This window comes from Mus pahari, chromosome 14, assembly GCF_900095145.1.
Source record: "Mus pahari chromosome 14, PAHARI_EIJ_v1.1, whole genome shotgun sequence".
NCBI classification, from domain to species: domain Eukaryota; kingdom Metazoa; phylum Chordata; class Mammalia; order Rodentia; family Muridae; genus Mus; species Mus pahari.
The window spans coordinates 51,701,669-51,725,562 of NC_034603.1; the positions used below are offsets into that span (position 1 = coordinate 51,701,669).

Consider the following 23,894-nt stretch of genomic DNA (forward strand, 5'->3'; position numbering starts at 1 on the left):
TTGGGGATTGAACTTGCAGGAATGGAGGGAAAGGTGAAGGTCTGCCCTGAGCCTACTTGCTTCCCCTGTCAGTGTAGCCTGAAGGTTCCCAGGGGTTGCCTGCCAGAGGAGGGGGTGGGAGGAGCTGGGATAAAGCAATGAATTGGGAGGAGGGAGGTCAGAAGGGGAAGATCTGTGGGATTCACTGGCGATGGAGCCCTGGGGAAAGGAGCCTGCAGCCAGGGTTCTGCTATAGAGTTGGTGCTGAGACTGGAGGATTGGGTTTGGAGGAGCAGAGTTGGCCTACCTGCATCCCTGGCTGGAGTGCACACCTAGCTTTTTTTTTTTTTTTTTAAATGTGGGTTCTGGGAATAAAACTCAGGTCCTTGTGTTTGCACAGTAAGCACCTTCCTGACCTCTCTGCAGCCCTAGATTTTCACAGCAAGATTTGTCTTAATCACAAGGAATGGCAGCAAGTATTTTCTTCCTGCAGTACAGTGATTACTAAGGGGCTCCTAGTCAGAAATTGACTTAAAAGCTTGCTTCATGCTAAAAAAGCCAGACTCCATGGATCGTTCTTGGTTGTGTGCTAATGTTGCATGCATGCTGCTCTGACTTCCCAGAGACACTGTTTCAAATGCTCCTGTTCAGATAAAGATGGGTGCATGTAAGGGTGGATATAGTATAAAAAAAAAAAAAAAGTAAATTTTTGATGGAATCCCAGTGCCATAAACCAGATAAAATCAAGATAGAGTTCAATTAGGTATGTCGAGGGCGTGTCTCCTTAAAACAGATCAAAAAGACAGAAAACTGTTCTGTGAGTACATGACCTGGCTAATAAAAGGGAAAAGCGCTCCCTCCCGGGGTTGCCTGGCCTCCCAGGACTCACCCAGGGAGCAAACAGAGAAGAGCTTGTTAAAACCTGTGTTGCTTCCCCAACAAGTCGCTACTGGCAGCTTTACTGGAAGCCGTTGTCACTCTTTGCTTAGGCTGAGGTTTGCGGTAGACAGAGGATTTTTGTGTTACTAGGTGAGCAGAGGCGGGTCTTCCATTTCTTTGAGGTTGTACCTGACACTTTAACCAAGACAAAAATGGAACTCAGCACCTTTAATCAGTGTGTGTGTGCCACCAGGGGTGCCCAACCTTTTGACCTTGTGACATGACTTTTGTCAGCTTCTATGTGGGGCCACATGCACAGCTCTCCTGGGATCTTACTGCTTAGGAGCTGCAGGTTGGACCGTCTACTCCACACTTCCCACATTAGGAGATACTGATTTCTGCTCATCTGCCAGGATGGGAAATGTTGCTGATCTGATTCTGGTGGGGTTTTTACTTTAAGAAGTGACCATGATGGTCCTAAGAACCACAGTTGAACAGTGACTGGAGAACATCCTTCTTCCAATGACACACACGAGCACACGCACGCGCACTCACACACCCAAAATGATTAGTAAAGGGCTTATGCTAAGCAAGTTTATTAAAAATAACGCTAATGTGATCCCAGGGCACACTAATTTCAAGAGGGTCTTTGCAACAGATTTTTATCATAGCCACTTATCAACTAAACAACAATGAACTTAACTTAAAGAATCAAATAACAGAGGAAAAGGACCAGGCTAATCCTGCAGGGACTGAGCTGGCCTTGATCTTCCCGAAACCGTCCGGCCTGCAGCCCTCGGCAAAGCTGGTCTCTAGAGGGTTAATCTGGGCCAGAACTGATGTTCGCAATGAGCTCCTCCTGCACCTGCTAAGGCTCTTAAAAGGCAGGAGCCAGAAAGAAAGCAGGAACAGTGTTCTACACTGGTCCAGTTGTTACAAATGATTAAAGGCCAGTTAAAGATTGTCACGTTCACTATTTCAAAATGCTAGTTTTAAAAAACGTCACTAGCAACGCATGTATTTCCCCTCCCCATCTCTTAAACCCAAACACCCAGCGTAGAAACCCTCTCGGGAGAACCAGAGAGAGGAAGAGGGGAACAGATGGTGTGTGGCAGATGCTGGTACTGCTGAGGGGCTGTGGACGCCAGCTGTGGCAACACTAAATCCCCCAATAAGGCATCAAGTGTCGGGACTCCTTCTCATAAACGTCTGGAATGATGCCATAGGGTGTCTGTACCATCTTAACTGAAGACTTCCCAAAGAGCTGGCTCTCATAGTCTATCAGCTGCCTCCAGAAGCCCAGGTTGGGCCTGATGACAGGCCTCCGGGCTTTCACCCAGTTGTACGCCTCCAACAGGCACAGATTGTGGAATTTCATCAGGTACGCGATACAGAGGGTGGCCGAGCGGCTCACGCCTGCCGCACAGTGCACCAAGGTAGCCCCGTGCTTCTTGCTCACACTGTGGATCTTGTCAGCCACAGTGTCAAAGTACAGTCTAATGGGGGCATGAGGAATGTCAGCCAGAGGCACTTTAACATATTCAAACTGGGGCCAGTTGAAGTTGGGGATCTCGATGGTGGCATTGACGACGCAGGTGATGCCGCGGGCCTGGAGGAGGTGCCGGTTGGAGGCCACGCTGGCTCTGCCCAAGAAGAGGGAGGACGTGATCTGAGCAATGCCTCCTATGTCTCCCTCGGAAATCATCCGAGGGGCCATGAGAGTCCGTGGGAGCGTGCTGTGACCTCTGGAGCTCATGAAGATGCCAGTGGTCACACTATCATCATCAGGGGGCAAGACCAGAGAGCAGTGGAGTCGGTCCTCCACCAGGGAATCCAAGACTGCAGCCTCCTTCCTGCAAGATACAGGTAACTGTCAGAACTTTACAGGTTACTCAGCCACCGCAGCCACCACCTCCAGGGCTTTGGGGGAAGGGAAGGGAGAGAATTAGGAAGTAGGGCAGAGTGCATGCTTGCAAGAAGCATATAAATCATTTTCTATTGACCATTAGGAGATGTAGCCTGCAATGCCAAAATGTAAAATCAATATGAAACTAAGTTTTTTTTTTTTAATCCCTTCAGTGAAAATAGTCACCCTATTTTTAGAAAAAGTTAAAAGACAGAAAACATGCCTGACTGGTTCTTAAAGAGCCATCTGGCAGAGTCCTCCTGAAGGGAGGGAGGGGCATTCCTCAATTTTTCAGGGTTGGGATCAAACCCAGGCTCACACTGGCTACAGGAGTCTACTGGCACTAAGTTACAGTCCCTGCCCAGAAATCCAAAGTGTTGTACTCCACAGAGCAGTGGCACCGCATGCCTCTCAGTCCTGCATTTCCCTAGACCTGATTCTAGGCATTGAGGTCGTGTATGGAGTGATATCACATCAGGCAAGGTAGTTAGTAAACTGCCTCTTCGGGATGACGAAACTGGCCACCAGCAAAAGGAAGCCACATTGTGTGTGTTCCTTGCTGTTTGAAAGTATATCTTTATATGTATTTATTGTGTGGTGTATGTCTGTATGTATGCGAGGGCATGGGAAGGGGCAGGGACGGTGAGAGGACATCTCATGGAGTTCTCTCCTTCCATCATATGGGCTTCAGGGACTGAACTCAGGTCATCAGGCTGGGCAGCACCTTTATCTGCTAAGCCATCTGACCAGACACTAACTTCTTTTAATTTTTTTTTAAAGAAATCTTTATTAATTATATGTAAGTACACTGTAACTGTCTTCAGACACCCCAGAAGAGGGCATCAGTTTTCATTACAGATGGCTGTGAGCCACCATGTGGTTGCTGGGATTTGAACTCAGGACCTTCGGAAAAGCAGTCAGTGCTCTTAACCGCTGAGCCATCTCTCCAGCCCACTTCTTTTAATTTTTATGATGTGTGAATCTTTAAAAATTTTGGGTAAAGTACTGTGGCCTTTCCATGTAAATAACCCTAGGCAATTTGGAGGCAGTGTGCATATGTGTGTGTGTGTGTGTGTGTGTGCGCGCGCGCGCGCGTGCGCGCGCGTGTGTGTAGGAGGGAGGGGAAGGGGGGTTGGTTACAGTGCTAGAGAGTGAACCAGGGCCTGCCTTAGTTTGCTAGTTAGTACCACAGGAGTTAATCCTAGGCTTTGAAGGTCATGCATGGTCTTCAATTTAGCTAACTAAGAATTTATCTGAGCTGACCCTAAGTGATAACCTTACCGTCCTCTGCCAATTCTAAGCTCCCAAGTGAATTCTGCTGGGGTCAGAGATGTGCTAGAATTAACATTAATTTAGTTCAGTACCTGAAATCTCTGTTATTAGTAAAGTGTTTACTATAAAATATTGGTGTATATTTGTAACCACAGAAGAGGAAATTATTGAGCCGGGCATGGTGGTAGCAAGTCAGAGGCAGAGGATTCGCGTCCCGGGCCAGCCTGGTCTACTGGGTGAGACCATGTCTCAGGAAGGAAAAGATAATTATTCTAATTACTGGTTTCCTGAGATTTCAGACATACCAATCTCTTACTGCCAAACCAACTCGTTCCCTAGTTTGTGCATCTTGACACTTAAGTGACACCTGTCCGGTGTCACAGGAATCCAGAGTGCTCATCCCGGCTTGCATAGCGGCAATACAATGGCTACTCACGTGCTAAGGATTTCCAGCGAGCTGGAGCCCTCGGTCTGGATCCAGAAGGTCTTGGGAGCGGTGCTGGTTACAGTGAATACAAATCAGATCTGTGGGAAGACGAAGAGGCAAGGATGTAGTCAGTCAGGAAGCCCCAGGCCATCCTCCTGGATTCTTGCTGCTAAATCAAATTTGGGGTGGATTCTGGAAGCGGGTCTGCTGAACATTTTGGGTGTGATTTAAAGAATATGCCAGTGGAAAAATACCAACTGGGTCTCAGAGACATAAGCCCACAGTCTGCAAGCTCTAGGTACAGCTTTGGCAATGACGAAAGCAAGCCCAAAATTTCCTTCTCTTCACTGTTTTAGCCTTTGTCCATCATGTGGCCTGACAGGTACCATGACCACATCCTGAAAGGGGTTCCCTTCCACAAAGATCCTTCCCCACCCCACCCCCAACGACTCACTTAGATAAGCATCACATGATCATACACGTTTGCTTACAGCTTTGCTTGCATGTAAATGATGTGTAAGCAGACATAACCACCCAGTGTGATAGTTTTGACACAAACACTCCAGACACAGGACTTCAAAATAAGATAGGCCGGTCTCCCACGCGGCACCCTCACGTTCCTTCACAGCACATTCCTCATTGCCCCTACCCTCATTTTACAATTGTTGAAGTTTATCTTTGAGACAGGCTCTTACTCTGCAGCCTTGGCTAACTACTAGCTAGTCTTGAATCACCTACATAGCCTAGACTGGCCTCAAACTCTCAATCCTCCTGCCTCAGGCTCCTGAGTGCTGGATTTACATGCATATACCCCCACACTTAGTTTCTTTGATCATAAGCACAGATTAATGGTGCCGGGCATAACTCCCTTTTTATTGCTGAATAGTACTCCACAGTGCAAATACAACATGAGATTTATTTGCTCACCTACTGAATTATTTCTAGCTTCAGGCTATTGTGAGTAAAGCCATTACAGATGTCAGGAGCAGACCTTTGTGTGAATGAACAAAAGCCCTCCCTTAGTTAAATACCTAGGAGTAAAGATGGTTACATGACATGTAGGTTTAAGACAGCTTAGGAAGTTGGGCATGGTGAGGCAAACCTATCATACAGGCACTGGGAGAGAGGAAGGTAGAAAGAAGGATCACAAATTCAGTGACAGCCTGAGCTACACAGTGAGTCCCTGTCCCCACAGCAAACCAAAGAGAATAAAGCGGTTTCAAAGATAGATTGGGGCAAAGAGTTTACTTCTATGCTGGAGCGCTTGCCTGGCATGTGACTTCCCTGCTCCTCCCCAGCAAAAGTAAAAACACAGTCCTGGGGCTGGCTTAGCAGGCAAAGGTGCTTTCCACACTGAGCCCAAGGACCTCAGCTCCACCCCCAGAGCCCACATGGGGAGGGCGGAGCTGACACCTCCCAGCTGTCCTGACCTCTGACACTGAGGTGTGCGCCACCCAGCAAATAAATGTAAAACACCAGAGACTGGACAGACAGTTCAACAGCTAAGAGCTTGCAGGGGGTTGGGGTGCAGTCCCAGCACCCATAAGACAGTTCCAAACCGCTGTAACTCCAGTTCTAGAAGGATGTGATGCTGGGCCACTGTGGGCAGTCATGCAAACAGTGCATGCATGCATGCATACATACATTCATCCAGGCAGGCAAGCAGTCATACACGTAAGTGACCCATGCCTGTAATCCCAGCACTTGGGAGGCGGAAGTTCAAGCTCCTCCTCAGCTATGTAGAAAGTCCGGGGCCAGCCCGGGTTACATGAGGCCTTATACTATACCCAAATCCAGGTTTAGTTCTGTCACAATGAATGCAGTGACTTTCCTATTAAAATCCTCTGGGAAATGTTATTGGAGAACTTGGATTTTATAGGTTCTACTGATGTTGGTCAGGGACAGACAGAACTGCTGAAGCAGTAGATGCTGTTTGGTACCACCTAGGAACACCCCCAGCCACACACACACACACACACACACACACACACACACACACACACTGCACCCTGTGGTGCTCAGAGTACTGCCCCTCTCCTCCCCTCACAATTGGAGAGCTGGCCCATGATGGGTCCACGGAGGACTACACGTGCAAGCAGTCAATAGACAGAAGATGTAAGGAGATGTGTGTGTGTGTGTTGGACATAAAAAGGTGAGCTGGCCAGCAGAATGTGGCAGAATCCTCTTAATTTTAAAGAACAAAAATCACAGAAGTAATAAACCCAAAACTGAAAGAGCCGAGGACTCGCTACTCAAATTCCCATGTGACTATCTCATTGCCTAGTCAGGAGGGACTCAGCCTGTGCTCTCCAAAAACAAAAACCTGCCACCCAGGAAGCCACTGGCCGTCCAAACCTGGATGCCCAGGCTGGAGGCCCTTTCAGCAGGGTGGTCTTCCAGGGACCCAGGCTGTGCAAAGGCAGACTGGAGGCCCAGCTCTGCCCGTTACTGCTCATGCGCTCAGTGTGGACAGAGAGGACAGATTGTGCGTCCTCCAGGCAGAATCAAAGCAAGGCAGACACGATGCTCTGTTCCTGCTGCCACCGCTTGGTCCTGTGCCAGCAAACCTGCTCCAAATGCCAAAGCTGGCTACAAGGTTTAGAGAAACGCCTTCTGCCAGCGAGTACTGGGACGACAGGGACTTCACAAGCTCCTCTTCCCCCTTACAGACTGGAAAACACAAGTTTGGGCAGGGTGAGGTGATTGCAACATGAAGAAGGGAACTAAAGCCAGGAAAAGTCAGCTCTGCCCCATGCACTGTGGGACTGCGTAGGGAGCTGTCGTCACGGTGTCCTGCAGGCAGCAACCAAGGAGGACCCCTTTAAACAGTGACAGACAAGCCTGAGCCCAGATGGACTCCTGCCTGTCACCTAGTGAGAACAGAGGGCTGCCACAGCCGGCATACCCTCCAGGGCACAGAACCTTCCTCATCGCATAGGGACACCATCAAGGAGTTGTCCCTGGGTTGAACATAAGCAGCCTACTTTGACCCAGTTCTAACGGCAGGGCCCGACTGTAAAGACTATAAAAGCCCGCAGGTATTACATCACAAGTACATAAGGTCAACTTAGCAGATGTGTGCTGGGAGACAAGATGTCTGCTAAGAGTCTGGCCTGTGTGTGAGTCTGGCCTGTGTGTATGCATGTGGATCAAAGCAGGCCCTCCACTGCTGCACACACTGGCCTATGGGAGCATCCACCGCACATCATCATGTCCACATGGAGGGAAACATGGTTCCTAACCAAAGGGAATAACAACAAGAAACAAAGGCACAAAGGCAGACCAGACACAGAAGGTTGGGAGGAGGGGGGTGCTCTGGGGGTGCCGCTTTCTAAAACCAGGCATGTTGGCTTATACCAAATAGATGTCTGTTAAATTCAAGGCCAGCCTGGTCTATGTAAGACACTGTCTCAAAGCAAAAAATCAGGTTTGGGTGTAAGATGTCAGAGATGCCAGGCACTGTGCTCGCCTCTAATGCAACACTCAGAGGCAGCCATGAAAGGATGGCACAGCAAGTTCAGGAACAGGGTGACTTACTGAGGCGCTGGCCTCTGAATGATAAGTGTCAAGCACTGGCAACAAAGTTTAGTGTCAGAGTCTTGTACCAACTAGTAACAGCTGCCCTTGCAGAACTCTGGGCATGTAGGATCTGTCCTGTGGTTACACACTGGTACTCCACACCCAGATTAATGTCACTGTGGCTGAGAATGTCTGGAAGTCCTGGCCTGTTCAGAGCACTCACCTGAGTGTCACCAAAGCTGCTTCTCCTCTGGCTTGCAGCCACCAGACTCAGCAGTCAAAGGTGTCAAGTTCTATCCGTGTTTGTCTTATGTCGAAAATTCAGAAAGTGGCCAAATGACCACAGAGGTGCAGGGGGCTAGAGAGAACTGCAGAGTGGTTGAAAACATTCCTAGCTGAGACCAAGGGGTGGGTAAGTGACAAGGAAGGGGAATTGTGGGATATGGGTGCTCACGAAGAGGGGAATGGAAAGATGTTGAGGGGGCTCTATCTGGGAAGTGGGGGGGACAGGAATACTTGATAAACAACACACACACATGCATACACACACACATACACACACACACACATACACACACACACACACATGCTGTATTGATGAAGCTATGTCTCTCTTGAGCTGATAATGTTCCCCACAAGAACCACAGACTACAAAACTAGCAAACACAAATCTTTAAGCTGTTGGTCAGTGTCCAAATGACACAAAATACATAGACTCTTGCTGCTGCCTGTGATGCCTCTCAGAGGTTGAAGTTAAGCCCCTGTTGCTAAAGACAACACATTTAGAATGCAGGACTCAGATCTTGAGCTGGATCAAACCTGGGAGCCTCCTTCCTGCAGCCTAGCTCTCACAGTGCTGTTGCTCAGCTATGACAATAAACCACAGCAATGACCAGCACCGTAAGACAAAGGTGTAGTAGTGGCGCTCACATGTTGGTAGCAACCAACAGCTGTCTGATTGGACTTAAAGCTCACTCAACAAGAGGGACTGGAAACGTAGCCAGCTTCTCGGGGCTAGTGAGGTCATGGGCCTTAGAGAAGAATCTACTTCTGCCATTCTGCTAGACCAGCATCATGACATTCTAAATCTACCCTTGTACCCATAGATAAGTATGGCTACCTCCCCCCATCAACAGCAAATGGAGACTAACACAGACAACCACAATGGAGCACAATGCAGAGGTCAGTGGGTTGTGGGGAGCCAGCCCCAGTGGATACATCTACATCACAGCTCCTGCATCTATGACTCAGGGAATGCCACAGAAGGCAGGGCAGAAAAATTCCAAGAGCCAGAGGACCAGGAAGAGTGCTGTGTCACCATCTCTTTTAGAAATGGCCACATAAACACAACCTGAACAATGATTGTATCGTTAGGCATGCTAAGGAGGAAGCGGGGAGTTTTTCACAGGGCCCCGCCCCTAGACAAAAAGCCTTCAGGAAGCAATTAATCTCTTCCAGGGCTGAGTCTTGACTGGCAGTCCAGTACAAAGTGATCAGCCCTGAAGCCATAAGCACCAAACAAAAATGGACTCTGCACATCAGATGTATATCAGTCCATATGAATAACAATGATAACAGAGGCTATCAATTTGAGAGTTGGAATGGAACATAGGAGGAGCTGGAGGAGAGGGAAAGGTGAAATGTAATTAATTAAAATTAATTAAAATTTAATTAATTTAAAATGTAAATAAACAAAATAATGAAATGTTCCATGCTTTAGGGTCAAAGCACATACCAGAGCGAGGATATAGGAGATCATATATAGAAGATTTGTCTGTGCGGTTGTGTGCAAATGCTCACAGAGGCCAGAAGAGGGCATCAGATCCCCCTAGAGAGATGCAGGTGGCTGTGAGACACTTGATGTGGGGGCTGGGAACTGCAGGTATGACCTCTGCAAAGGCAAAAAGGCACTTAACCCTGAGCCACCTCTCCAGCCCCTAAACTTACTTTTTTTATACTCAAAAAGCTATGCAGTTACATTTCGTCATTCATCTCTTTGCCAAGCATCTATCTAGCTCTTTAAGAAACGAGACCCAAGCATTTTAGCCTATACTTGATAAATATTACTTTTCTCATTTATTTTCACTATTAAATCACAAATGTGCACCACTAAAAAGTTGGTGGTCACTCTGTTTTTTGAAACAAGTTCAAGTAGCCCAGGTTAGCCCTTAACTCACTTTGTAGCTGAGGCTGACCTGGAACTCCTGATCATCTTATGTCCACCTCCTAAGTGCTTAAATTACAAGTGTAGGCCACCACACTCAGCATAAACCATTCAGTCAAACTAAAAACCGTAACACTTTTAATAGTCTTTTGTTATGGAGCCACTTGATAGAACATTAAGAATAAAATTCTAACATATAGCATGTTATCCATGTTGAAGTAAAATGTTGCTTAACTGTAAAAAGCGAGCAGATCGGGTGTCACACCCTCAGCAGTCTGCACCAGGAGGTCGGGGTCGTTTTGCTTTTGCCACCAGATGAACGAAATGATACGACAGTGGTTTTGGATGGAGACAAATGCACACAGTACACATGAAAATAAAGATACCTGTAATCCCAGAAGGTAGGAGCTGAGGCAGGAGGATTGCAGTAGATTTGAGACCAGCCTAGCCTAGTGAGAACTGAGGGACTGGACTACACAGTGAGATATCGTCTCAGAAAACCAAACCCAGAACAAGTGGAACACTTTACACAGCTCCACCCGGCTCAGCCGCACAATCCCTGAGGGGGCGCAGCGGCAGCTGCCACACAACTGCTCTGTACAGTGCCACCAGCTTAACGGCTGATCACCCTCTTGACCTCCTATGGACACATCTGCTAAGCCCAGTGAATGATACCAGCTAAATGCAACTGGAGAACACTTCTCCTCACAGGAAGAGGTGGCCACTCCATTTAATGGGCTCGGGGAGCTAAAAGGCCAAAATAGGAGCTAGAGAGATGGCTCAGAGGCTAAGAGCACTGGCTGTTTTCCCAGAGCACCAGGTCCAATCCCTAGCACCCACACGGCAGCTCACAACTGTCTATGAATCCAGTTCCAAGGTATCCAACATCCTTACACAGACATATGCAGGCAAAACTAGTGCACATAAAAATATAACAATAAAGATTTAAAAAGTTGATAGTGATACATAAATCTGAAGATGTTTGGCTCTAGGCCAGGCATAGAATCTCATCTCTGTAATCGCAGGACTCGGGAAACCGCCAGGAAGACGTGCTGTGAGTTCCAGGCCAGCATGGGCTAAAGAGTGAGGCCCTGGTTCTCTGTGATCAATCCATTGAACGTCCTCACTGGGATACAATGAGCAAGGAGAAAAGACTGCAAGGAGCTATGTAAATTGAACGGTGCAATCATTCAGGCACCATAGAGTAACCTGGGGTCTCTAGAATCACAGGACTTATGGAATGTGTATATTAAGGGGATCTATTGTAATGACTTACAGGCTGTAGTCCAACTAAGCCAACAACGGGCAGCTGTGAATGGGAAGGCTAAGAATCTAGTCGTCGCTCAGTCCCACCAGGCTAGTCTTCTGTAGAAGTTCCAACAGATAGATATGCTGGCAAGTAAGTGCAAGCTGTTGAAGTTGTAAGTCTTCCTTCTTCCAATGTTCCTATGTAGACCCCCAGCAGAAGGTGTGGCCCAGATTAAAAGTGTGTGCCACCACACCTGGATCTAAAACTTACTTTGTCTAAGGCTGACCTTGAACTCAGAGATCTGCTTGCCTCAGTCTCCTGGAATTAAAGGCATTTATTACCTTGCCTGGGCCTAAGATGATCATGACCACTATGCCTCAAGATCTCCATGCCAAGATCCAGGTCAGAAACCTATCTTCCAGCCTCAAGGTCTGGATCACAGGCGTGCCCTCCGTTTCTGAGTTGTAGTTCATTCCAGATGTAATCAAGTTGACAACCGTGAATAGCCATCACACTAAGTAATTATGGGGTGACCTGGAATTCTTTTTTCTCTTTTGGGAGTCCCAGGAATCAAACAGAACACATGCAAGTACTCTACCACTGAGCTCATTTCTCACCCCCTTGTTTATCTGAGATGTGGTCTAAGTTGTTCAAGATGACCTTGAGCTCATTTTACAGTCAAGACAATTCTTGAAATTGCAATTCTGCCTCGGTTTCCCAAGATGCCAGGATTACAGACCTAAACCACCACACCCAGTTAGAATCCTTATCTTTTTTACTTTGAAACAAGATCTATTGGCACATTTTACAGGGTGGGGCTGATATCCCTGGAAACCCAGGTTTTGGGAAGGCCTCAACCAAAAAAAAAAACCAAAAGAACAAATAAACAACAAAAGGAATTTAACAGGGCTGGAGAGATGGCTCAGCAGTTAAGAGCACTGACACCTCTTCCAGAGGTCCCAAGTTCAAATCCCAGCAACCACACGGTGGCTCACAACCATCCATAATGAGATCTGATGCCCTCTTCTGGTGCGTCTGAAGGAGGGACAGTGTGCTCACATAAAATAAATAAATAAGTCTTAAAAAAAAAAAAAAAAAAAAAAAAAGATGTCAGTGTCACAAAGGACGTAAAAGGGCATAGACTATGAATCCGTTAAAGAAAGAAAAAAGAATTTAAATGTCACAAAGGATGTAAAAGGGCATAGACTATGAATCCGTTAAAGAAAGAAAAAAGAATTTAACAGAAATGAGGCTTCCAAGGTGAGGTTCTCACCAGCTCTTCTGGGATTGGCCCGAGTCAAGTGCTATGCCTAAACTAGTCCTACGGCACAAATGTATCAGGCTATATGTGGATGGTCCAACCAACAGTCCAGGGGAAATCCCAGCTGATCAAAGACGACATATGTAAGACACGTGAGCATGCACCTAGCCCTAGGCCCCATGTCACCTGACTTTTCTTGCCCACTGAGGACCTAGCCATTATCAAGCAAACACAAGTTATCCCCACTACACCAAGTCTACAGGAATCTTTGAACAGATCCTTAAAGGTACATGCTTTCTCTAGGAAGCAGAGTAGTGGCCATATGTATCATGATAGCACTTGGGAGGTGAGGCAGAAGCAGGTGAAGGCCTGGACTACACAGTGAGTTTGAGGACAGCCTGGGCTACATTAGACCTTGTTCCAAAATTAAAAAAAAAAAAAAAGGACTGTCAGAATTTGATCATCATGAAGAAATGATGCATGGCACACATCTCAAAACAGCCTAATAATGGAAAGAGACAAGCACTGAGAGAGTCAAATGGCGAGGGCAAACAACAGAGACTATAGCAGTGCAACGAGGGAGCACAGGATTAAAGCATAGTAAAATCAGCCAGCCACGCTGAGAACTCGGTTGGTCCTTAAGGAGAAATAGTAGTACATTTCCTACTGCTACAATAAAATACAGGAGGCTGGGTGCTACGGACAGAAAAGGGCAGGATATACATCTCAGGGTAGAACCCAAGAAGAAGCCTCGGGTTTTATCTCAATAATTCCCCTCCTGCACGGGTTTTATGTAGCTCGATGTTTTTGACGCTGAAGGTCCACGGACGGTCAGCTTCATCTTTATAACCTTTAGCTGCATCACAACACAGAGGATGGCAATGGTGAGAGGCACAGAAAGACGCAAAGCCAGAGACCAGCAAGGGGCCAGGCTGACTGTGCCATCGTTCTCTTAGAGCCCACTCTAAAATAGCACCAATCCCTAATCTGACTGTGTGTGATGCCCCAGTGACCCAATTACCTTCTGGCAGGCCCCACCCTCCCAACCCTGCCACACTGAAAACCAAGCCTCGGGGCAGCACATCCACATCATGGCAGATGGAGACGCGTTGGCCAGACTAAGGAAGAGCCTGCTTCTTCCTCTAATCCATTTAGCTATGTTATCATTATTGCCTTACTTCTCTCTAAAATGACATTTTGATTTGCGTGTTGTGCATGTGTCTCTTTCCACCACTTGGGGCCCTGGGATCACACGCATGGCATCAGCTTGGCAGCACACACCTTTATCTGCTGGCCCATCTTGCCAGCCTCCATTATGGCCTTTCCAGATTCCTGATGCAGAACACATGCCTTTTGTTACTGCCCCTTCCTACTCCCCGGGTGCCCCCCCAATACTAACAGCACGGCCCCTCTCCACGAGCTCGACAGAAACACAGACTTTCAGGCACTATCCCAACGACTACAGCTCGAATCCTGCACGTCACAAGATGCCACCCAATATACAGGAACGGATTTCTTCCCCCACCGATGCCACTGCAGCCTACAGAGGGCCAGGGGACTCACTGTCACTGCCAGGGTTCCCAGATGAAGACCAGAGGGTGGTGGAGGTGCACAGGCTTTTCCAGCCTCTACGGAGAGCATGAGTAGGTAACCCCTCTGGGACCAGGACCGCCTGCCACCAGCTGGGCACTGATGATTTGTCACTTGGCCCAGCCACAGCCGACCAGTCACCCTAGAGACTCCCAAAAGGTCCAGTGAGAAAGCACATAAGGCTGGAAAGCTGAGACATTTTGAAGAGACTGTCCCCTAAGAAGCAGGACCAGGAAAATGGAGGTATGGTCCCAAAATCTCAGTCCTCAGAAGGCCTCAAAAGGTATTACCTTAGGGAAGACAAAGGGGTTCCTAAATCAGAATTAAGTACACAGGAAGGCCCTCCAAAATTAGCAATCGCTCCTTGGTCAGCTTACCCTTTGATGTGCAATTGGCCCAGATCAGAATCCCAAGAACTCCAGCAGCAAGCTTGACTCTCCCCCAAAGCGATTTATCGCATACCCGACGGGTGTGTACGTGTGGAATATATACCAACTTAAGAGTGCTGACAAGGGGGCTGGTGAGATGGCTCAGTGGGTAAGAGCACCGACTGCTCTTCTGAAGGTCCTGAGTTCAAATCCCAGCAACCACATGGTGGCTCACAACCATCCGTAGTGAGATCTGATGCCCTCTTATGGAGTGTCTGAAGACAGCTACAGTGTACGTACATATAATAAATAAATAAATCTTTAAAAAAAAAAAAAAAAAAGAGTGCTGACAAGGGCTAGAGAGATGGCTCAGTGGTTAAGAGCACCAAGTGCTCTTCCAGAGGTCCAGAGTTCAATTCCCAGCAACCCCATGGTGGATCACAACCATCTGTAATAAGATCTGATGCCCTCTTCTGGTATGTCTGAAGACAGCTACAGTGTACTCACGTAAATAAAATAAATAAAAGAGTGCTGACAAAATAATTTCCATTTTTCTAAAGTCTTAATTTTTAGAAATTGTTTTATGTGTGTGGGGGGTTGCCTACGCCTTTGTGCGTGTGTCTGGTATGTGTGTACCTGGTATGTGAGGAGGCCAGAGAGGGCATCATATTCCCTGGAACTGGGGTTACAGACTGCTGTGGGAAGACACACACACACACACACACACACACACACACAGTATCGTAAACAGTAATAAAATAAATAGGTTGGAAGGGAACAATGGAATACATAGCAGACACTTATTTCAGCAAAGGACAAATACTTTATAGAGCTTTTTGTTTTCTGGGACAGGGTCTCCTAATCCCTGGCTGGCCTTACATTTGCTGTTTATCAGAGGAACTTTTGATCCTCCAGCCTCCGCCATCTAAGTGCCAGAAATACAGGAGTGGGCCTCCACAGCTGACTGAATTCTTCATGGAAAAAAAAAAAGCTTCAATGATATAATCTCAAAAATAAATAAAAGAAACAATTAAAAAAAAAAAAAAATACTACCATAGGCCATCCATCTGGGATTTGACTGGGCATGAATTTCAAAAGGGCCTTCTCCTCCTCCAGAGCCTACAGGAGGGAAGGAGGAGTTAACAGCTGATTAAACAGGACAGGAAGTGCTCTCTGGTCAGTCACCACTGCCGCACCCAGATGAGCTGAGCCAGCCTCACTGACAAGTCATTGACAAGTGGCAGGCAGCAGCTGCCAAGTCAAGAGGTTATCAAAACACCAACGGGCTCTCTCTTCTGACAATACTTTTTTTTTTTTTTTTTTTTTTTGGTTTTTCGAGACAGGGTTTCTCTGTGTAGCCCTGGCTCTCCTGGAACTCACTCTGTAGACCAGGCTGGGCTCGAACTCAGAAATCCGCCTGCCTCTGCCTCCCAAGTGCTGGGATTAAAGGCATGCGCCACCACTGCCCGGCTCTGACAATACTTTTTAATCCTATTCTCAGGGCTATCTTTTCTTGAAAGCCAGATCTGAAACAAAAACAAACAAACAAACTTTTACAAGCCAAAAAGTATTTGTGGGGGCTGGAGAGATGGCTCAGCTGTTAGGGGCACCGACTGCTCTTCCAAGGGGGGCTGGATTCAAATCCTTCCACCCACGTGGCAGCTCACAGGTGATTGTAACTCCAAGATCACACAGACGTGTGCGCAGGCAGAACACGAATGCACATAAAATAAAGGTAGATAAATTTTAAAAAAGTTGTTTGTGGCCTATGTAAGAAAAAACGGAAAGCGAAGTACTATATAGCATTTTCTAAGCTGCCTTCCAGAGGGAATAGAAAGGACCCATGGCTTCCACAGTTCTGAACTCACTCTTTCATCACCCTCTGGCTGGGAGGAAGGGTCTCCTGGGAGGCCTCAGAACCTATGCTCTCAGGACAGAGAGAATATGTAACAGGCACTCGACACGGAGTGGAATTTAGTTAGTGTCTCTCGATGACTTCATTTCTCTCTCCTTCCTCACCCCCACACACATCCCTAACTTTAAACCCAGCCAGCAAACCCAAATACAAAAGCCTAACAAAGAGTGTGCTGGGAATGAGGGGCACTTCTGTGTGGGATATCCTCTAAATTGCCTCCCCTTTTATTTACATGAAGAGTGAGAGGAAAACTTCCATTGACAACTCTGTCATCTATTCCTGCAGCACAGGCACTGTGTACAGCTGTGTTATGTGCCTCATAGGGACTTGCACACACAAGTGTGTCCGTCCTTGTCCTTAGAGTTCTCTACCAAAGCTGGGTCTGAGTTCACACCCGCCTCACATATTTGAGTTCCACCTTCAGGGCTGGACACAAAGCGAGCATTCACCAGGATTAGGAGTCACTCAAGACCTTTAAGGACTTCTGTTTTTAGAACCTCATTTTGCATAGGTAAATTTTCTGTAACTATAAATTGTCAAATAAAACCAATAAAAAATCTGTTGAGGATTTTTCAACTAAGTACAGTGGGAAACTGTTTTTGGTGTATGTCAACCCAAACCATAGAACTTTTTGTCTTGTTTTGATTCTGTCAAGACAGGTTGTATAGCCAGCCCTCTGGTTGTCCTGGACCTTGTTCTGTAGCCCAGTCTGGTCTCAGACTCAGATCTGCCTGTCTCTGACTCCAGGGTGAGATCAAAGGCAAGCACCAACCACCATAGCCTGGCCTGTTTTGGTTTCTTCGGGACAGAAACTTTGTATTTCTGGCTGTCCTGGAACTCACTCTATAGATCAGGTTGGCCTCTGCCTCCCAATTGTTGGGATTAAAGGTATGAGACCCACCTGAGAACCACAAAACTTAGCGGGAGTAAACAGAAACACATTAGAGGGGGCTGGAGAGATGGGTCAGTAGCTGGTCTATTAGAGGACCCTGGTTCAATTCCCAGCACCGACCTGATGGCTCACAACTGTCTGTAGCCTCTGTTCCAGAGGGGATCCAATGCCTTCTGCCCTTTGCAGGCATGCGGTGTACAAACATACATGCAGATAGAACAACCACTCACAGACATACTGGTGCATTATACAACAGGAACCAAACTAACCCCCAACCCCATGACACGTATTCACTTAACTATCCAAGCCTGCTGTGGTTAAACAGCAAACACACTTAGTGATCTAAGACTTCAAGATGGACACCACTGCAGGAATGTAAATTGAGACACTCTCTTTTGAAAAAGAGCATCACTCCTATTCATAATTGCCCAAGGCTACAAACAACTCAGAATGTTCACCAACATTTGACACTCACGGGTGATGTTTACCCCAAAATGAACCAAGTACAGTCTCAGACAACATACAGATGAATCTTTAAAAATCATAGTGCAAGCTGGGCGGTGGTGGCGCATGCCTTTAATCCCAGCACTTGGGAGGCAGAGGCAGGTGGATTTCTGAGTTTGAGGCCAGCCTGATCTACAAAGTGAGTTCCAGGACGGCCAGGACTATACAGAGAAACCCTGTCTCGAAAAACAGCAACAATAAATAAATAAATAAATAAATAAATCACAGTGCAGGGGGTGGAGAGATGGCTCAGTGGTTAAGAACACTGGCTGCTGTTTCAGAGGACCTAAGTTCAATTCCCAGCCTCCACAGCTTAAACTGGCTTTAACTCTAGTCTTCCCTAAGAAGACTGACACCTTCTTCTGACCCCCCTGGGCACAAGGCACAAATATAGTACACAGACAAACCTGCAGCTGAAAACCCCATACACAGAAAAAAATATGAGTTAAAAATTCAAACACTATAGTGCATGAACTTACACAATTATTTATATGTTCACATTATATATATATGTATATATATGTATATATATATACATATATATATATATATATTAATATATATATTGCAAGTGAAAAGAAAAACCTAAGCCTGGTGTTGTAGTGAATGCCTATAATCCCAGCAGCTGGGAGGCAGAGGCAGGCAGATGTCAGTGAGTTTGAGGCCAGCCTGGTCTACAGAGCAAGTTCCAGGACAGCTAGAGCTACACTAGAGACCCAGTCTCAAACAAACAAGACCTAAAAGGATGTTGCATAAAGGTGAAAGGGGCATAAACAGCTGTGCCTTTTAGGTTTGTGCTTAGGAGGTAAAAACCGTAGGCAAAGGAGATTATTTCCATTAAAGTCAGTGCGGTAATCAGCTGTCCTGAAAAAGTAGTGGGGGCGGGGGAGGGGACGTAGTAGGAGTCTGCTTCTTGGCTGTGGTTACTCTTACATCTTTCTTAAAGTAACTCATCAAGTTACCTATTCAGTTTATTCCTTCATCGACTACTAAAAAACCAGGTTCCTCTCCGAATGTCACTATTACTCGGTGTCTAAGGTCATGACCCTCATTTGCCTTCTACCAAAGCACCCAGCCCAGTGCCTTTAGAACAGCAAATGTTTAGTAAATCCTTAGTAAATGTTTGCTACACACCGCACCGCTGACATGAACTTGTCAGATGAACCCTTTTCCTGCCATTGCTGACTTGAGCGGTGACAGCCTCCTCCATTAACGCTTTCTTTTCTGTCGTGTCACCCCAGGGAAGCTATCATAAATAATGAAGCTACCACCTTAAATGCCAGCTCTGTAAGTTTATACCCAGGCCATCGGTTGCTTTAGCAACTCTCCTGCCTTCCACTCCCTCTTGTGTCTTCTCTGTGCAAAGACAATCCGATGCCGATGGTCGTGCGTGTTTGTGGATTGATAGGGAAGTTTCCATTCTGCACCTGGGAGTAAAACCAAGCATCGCAAAGACCCAGCTCCTTTCAAGTTGTTTGTGAGATCCTTCTGCCTGTGGCTCCGAGAAATAATAAGGGGCTGGCAGAGTTAACATGATTTTACCTAAAAAGCATGCTACATGCTCTAGACAGAAACCAAATTGCTATAAACCGGATCGACTTTAAAATGATTCTGTTAGCAAATCACTTATTGCAAATACACATCTATTAAAACAACTGGTAAGAGTCTACGGGATACAAGCCAACAGAAAGACACATAGCCATTCTTTTGAAGATTAAAGGAAGACAATGCCATGATCTGTAAAAATCCTAATTTTTTCAGATGGAATGAGCCAAGCCTTTTTTTTTTTTTTTGTGATGCTGAGAAAATATTTCAATCCATCTTGTTTAAAAAAAGAAAGAAAGAAAAAGAAATTCCTCATGCAAAGGCATTCACCTAATTCAAAGCTCTCTCTTAACCCTAATTGTAATCCCAAAGTCTTGAAGGATTTCCCCGCTTTAGGACCTCCAGCAGTAAATCTGTATGGAGCTCTATTAAGGGATCTCACAGAAGGCATACCTGCAGTCAGTCAGTATCAAAGGTTTCCGAGAGGAGGGGAGCTCAGCGGTGCAGCGCTCTCTCGAAAGGGATGCTGAGAAGACTCGAATGAAGCCAACTGTCTCCCGTTTTATGGGGGAAAGCCAAAAATACCAAGCAGCTATTCTCCTCCCCCAAGCGTCAGAAGGTGAGTCAGAGCTGGAGGCAGGAGTGGGGCCCATGTGTCAAGCCGCCTGTGCGGGGCTCCTTCCTCCCTCCTCCCGGGAACTATGGGCCCTAGTCTGACCTCATGTGAATTCTTAAGGTGTCTCCTGCAAGGAAAAAGTGGTGCCTCACTCTGGGGTGGGGTGCCTCGCTCCCCTGTTTCTCAAGGAATCCAAGACTAAGTGCCCTTTATGAGTCCACAAAAGACAACGGCAAACTGCTGCCCTAAACACAACTTTGCAAAGAATACATACAACACCCAAAGAGTTGCATCTTGTCAGAGGGACGCGGCTTTGTAGCTGAGGCCTGCAGCTGCAGACCACTGACCCTTGGCCTCTCTGACCTTTCATTGTCCTCAGGGAGGATGTTCTGGTATCATCCCATTAAACTTTAAAGTTGGTACTTTTTGGAGCAAGAACTGCAGGAAACTGCGTTGAAACTCTTGGTCCACATTTCATTAAAGCCAGTTAAGAATCCGAATCCTTGCCTCCGTTTTTACATCTACAAACCAGAAAAGCACAGCTCTGCACCTACCTCTTAGAAACTTCACTGAAAACCAAATGCCGTGGGGCTCTCCTGAGTGGAAAGTATGATGTGTTGTTTTTAGTATTATTAGACCGGGAGACTACTGGTAAAGCACCCCGCCTCCTCTTGCCTCTAAGATGCCCAGATACCATAACATTAGCCGATGCCACTGGCAACATCCACTTCAATACAAGGTAGGTTATACAATCCTAAGGCGGCCACACCACTCGGCTCCCTCCCCTACCCCAAGCCCAGCACAATTCAACTTCGCTCCAGAGCAAGGATACTCGGGAGAAATAAGAGTCAGATGTGAGCACGGTGCATACCAATCTAACACCGAGGAGAGACGCTCAAGTTGAGTTCTTGGCATCGCAAAAAGCCAAGTGTTTCCAGGGGGTGGCGGGGCCGGTTGCAGGGTGCATGCTGACGCCTGCCAGCTTGGGTTCGGGGATCCCAGCCTCTCCCGCTCCGAGCCCGGAGAGCGCCGGGCACCCGCACAAAGTTTGCAGAGCCGAGGGTCGCATGGGCCCGGGCCCCTCTGGCTTTCCCCCTACCCCCGCACCCCGTACCGAGCGTGCCGGTGGCGGCTGCGGCGGCGACTCTCGGGTCCGTGCTGCTGCGAAGCTCGCGGCTTCTGCCCGCCGGCCTCGCGCGCCTCCCGCTCCCTGCGCGCTGCCGCCCTCTTCCGAGCGCGGGCCCGCGGCGGGGACGCGCGTGGGTTCCGGGCGCCGCGCGTGCGCGCTGCGGCGCGGGCCGGTCGTCCCGGTCCCGGTTCCTACTCACCTGGACTTAACTCGCAGACCCCCTGCTCCTTGCTGCCCCGTTGTCCTCCGGCCCAGCTTCTGAGCTGGCGTTCGAAGAATCTGTCCAAATGCAGAGAGGCAACTGCGGGAAGAGACGGTATAAAAGGTGTGAGCGCCGCAGCCAGTGACTAATCACCGCCTCTCAGCCACCCCCGCCTCCTCCCCCGGGCGAGACGGCCCCAGGTGCCGACCCCAGGGGAAAGGCAAACCCACTCTTTTTTGCTTGTTTGTTGAGACAAGGTCTCACTATGTAGACCAGGTTGGCCAGGAACTCACAGAGATCCGCCTGCCTCTGCCTGTATCTCCCCAGTGCTGGGATTAGAGGTACACACCACCACGCCCTAAACTAATTCTTCCAACTGCTAGGTGGATTTTAATTGACAGACCCCTAAACCATAGACAGTACCCACCCACACTCCTAGGTACAAAGTGACTGACCTGTGAATTCCTTGAAATTTATTTGCTCTCAACTCTGGAGTCTCTCTCTCTCTCTCTCTCTCTCTCTCTCTCTCTCTCTTTCTGTCCTCTTTAGATTTCTCTCTTTAGGTTTTCTCACCTGAAATGAATGAATGCAAACTGACTTTCTTTAGCGCCACCCTGCTCTTTTCTTTGCAGAACTGAGGGGCGACACAGGGGCGGTAGGAACTTCCTCCAGCCTCTGCAGTGAGTCAGACTCCTTGATTCCTGACTTGGCGCTAGGCTCGGTCGGTCCTGTGCTCACCCAAGCCATGCCCTCGCTGTAGCAAATCGCTGACATCAGAACTGCTGAAGTCAAACTAGTATTCTTGGATTTGGGGGAGGGGACAGAGGAGGAGCACGCCGCACTTAGGGCTTACTTAACAGTTTCCAACATCTTCAAGTAAAACCTGGAGATTTTTGTTTTACGTTCTTTCTTTTTTAAATCTCCATTGGCCAACCGGATTCAGTCTTTTTGTGGGTGCTGGAATATCTAGAAGTTTTTTGTCTGTTTCCCAGACGAAAATATAACAGCAGAGGCATTTTAGTGATAATCCGGGGAAAGCTAAAATGGCCTAGACTGAAGAGATTTGATACCATTAAAAAGCACGAGAGCTTTAAAATTAGGCAAAATTAACCTTTTAATGTAAGAACACAAGAAGACTAAGGTTAGGCTAAAGCACTGAGTTCACACTGTTTGGGAAGATATCTTCCTGGCACAATATTATTCCCGCAGTTTATCTCATGACCTGCTTTTGACATCGCTAGTGTAAAACTAGCAAAATCTCGACTGGACGTGATTGAATGCTGTTTTCATTTCTGCATGTCCCTCTACAGTGCTTCTCAACACCCCCCACCCCAGTGCTGCCACCCTTTAATACAGTCCCTCATGTTGCAGAGAGCTGCCAACTATATTGTTATTGTTGTTGCTACTTCCTAAGTATAATTTTACTACTGTTTTGAATCATAACGTAAATGTCTGACATGAAGGCTATCTGATGTGGGACCTGTGTGAAAGGGTCTTAGCCCACAGGTTGAGAACCTGCAGTCCTGTAGTCACTTCATGACTTGGCGGCAGTCATACTCCTCCTTAAATTCCAGCCAGTTTTGTTTGTTGGGTTCATTTTTGCTTACATTATTACTTGCACATGAGTAAGTTCTGGGTGGTGACAAGGAGCAGGACCTCTTTTGTGGACTATGGGATATAAGCCTTCCAGGAAAAATCACACCCTAACTTAAGAGGGAGAGGCAAGCTCATGCAAAGAGACCCTTCTCTGTGCAGTGCGTGCTAAGGCTCTAGAGTTAAGTAGAAAGGATGGCTGAAATACCTTCTCTGTAGATCTTTGCAGGAGCCCCAAGAGCCTTTGCTGGCTTCTAAGCCCTTGATGTGCAGCCTGTGTGACCAAGGAACCATTTCTTTTTTTCTTCTTCTTTTTTTTTTAAGATTTATTTATTTTATGTATATGAGTACACTGTAGCTGTACAGATGGTTGTGAGCCATCATGTGGTTGCTGGGAATTAAACTCAGGACCTCTGCTCGCTCCAGTCCCACTTGCTCTGGCCCAAAGATTTCTTTTTTATTTTATTTTTTGGGGTTTTTTGAGACAGGGTTTCTCTGTATAGCCCTGGCTGTCCTGGAACTCACCTTGTAGACCAGGCTAGCCTTGAACTCAGAAATCTGCCTGCCTCTGCCTCCCAAGTGCTGGGATTAAAGGCGTGCACCACCACCGCCTGGCCCCAAATCCTTCTTTATTATTATATGTAAGTACACTGTAACTGTCTTCAGACACACCAGATCTCATTATGAATGGTTGTGAGCCACCATGTGGTTGCTGGGATTCAAACTCAGGACCTTCGGAAGAGCAGTCAGTGCTCATAACCACTGAGCCATCTCTCCAGCCTGGAACTCATTTTCTAATGTTAGTCCTTTTTAGTTGATTCGAATGTATTTGTTTATAGTAGCCGTGATTGAACCTAAGGTCCTTGAGCATGACCAGCATGAGC

General features: G+C 47.2%; 1 protein-coding gene across 4 annotated transcripts; it reads right to left on the reverse strand.

Annotated features, from left to right (window-relative positions):
* Window positions 1-1,417: 1,417 nt before the first annotated feature.
* Window positions 1,418-22,061, reverse strand: Dusp14 (dual specificity phosphatase 14). 4 transcript variants are annotated; one of them, XM_021213244.2, is made up of 4 exons: window positions 21,991-22,061; window positions 21,415-21,516; window positions 4,473-4,561; window positions 1,439-2,711 (listed from the first exon to the last, which is right to left on the reverse strand). In XM_021213244.2, exon 4 carries the CDS (start codon window positions 2,612-2,614, stop codon window positions 2,018-2,020), a length of 597 nt encoding a protein of 198 aa, XP_021068903.1. In that variant the 5' UTR covers window positions 2,615-2,711; window positions 4,473-4,561; window positions 21,415-21,516; window positions 21,991-22,061; the 3' UTR covers window positions 1,439-2,017. The 4 variants fall into 4 exon arrangements, with proteins under 4 accessions (XP_021068906.1, XP_029401413.1, XP_021068904.1 ...); XM_021213247.2 differs by lacking the exons at window positions 21,415-21,516; window positions 21,991-22,061 and adding an exon at window positions 21,201-21,335 and having other exon boundaries at window positions 1,418-2,711; XM_029545553.1 differs by lacking the exons at window positions 21,415-21,516; window positions 21,991-22,061 and adding an exon at window positions 20,958-21,073 and having other exon boundaries at window positions 1,418-2,711.
* Between the last annotated feature and the right edge of the window lie 1,833 nt (window positions 22,062-23,894).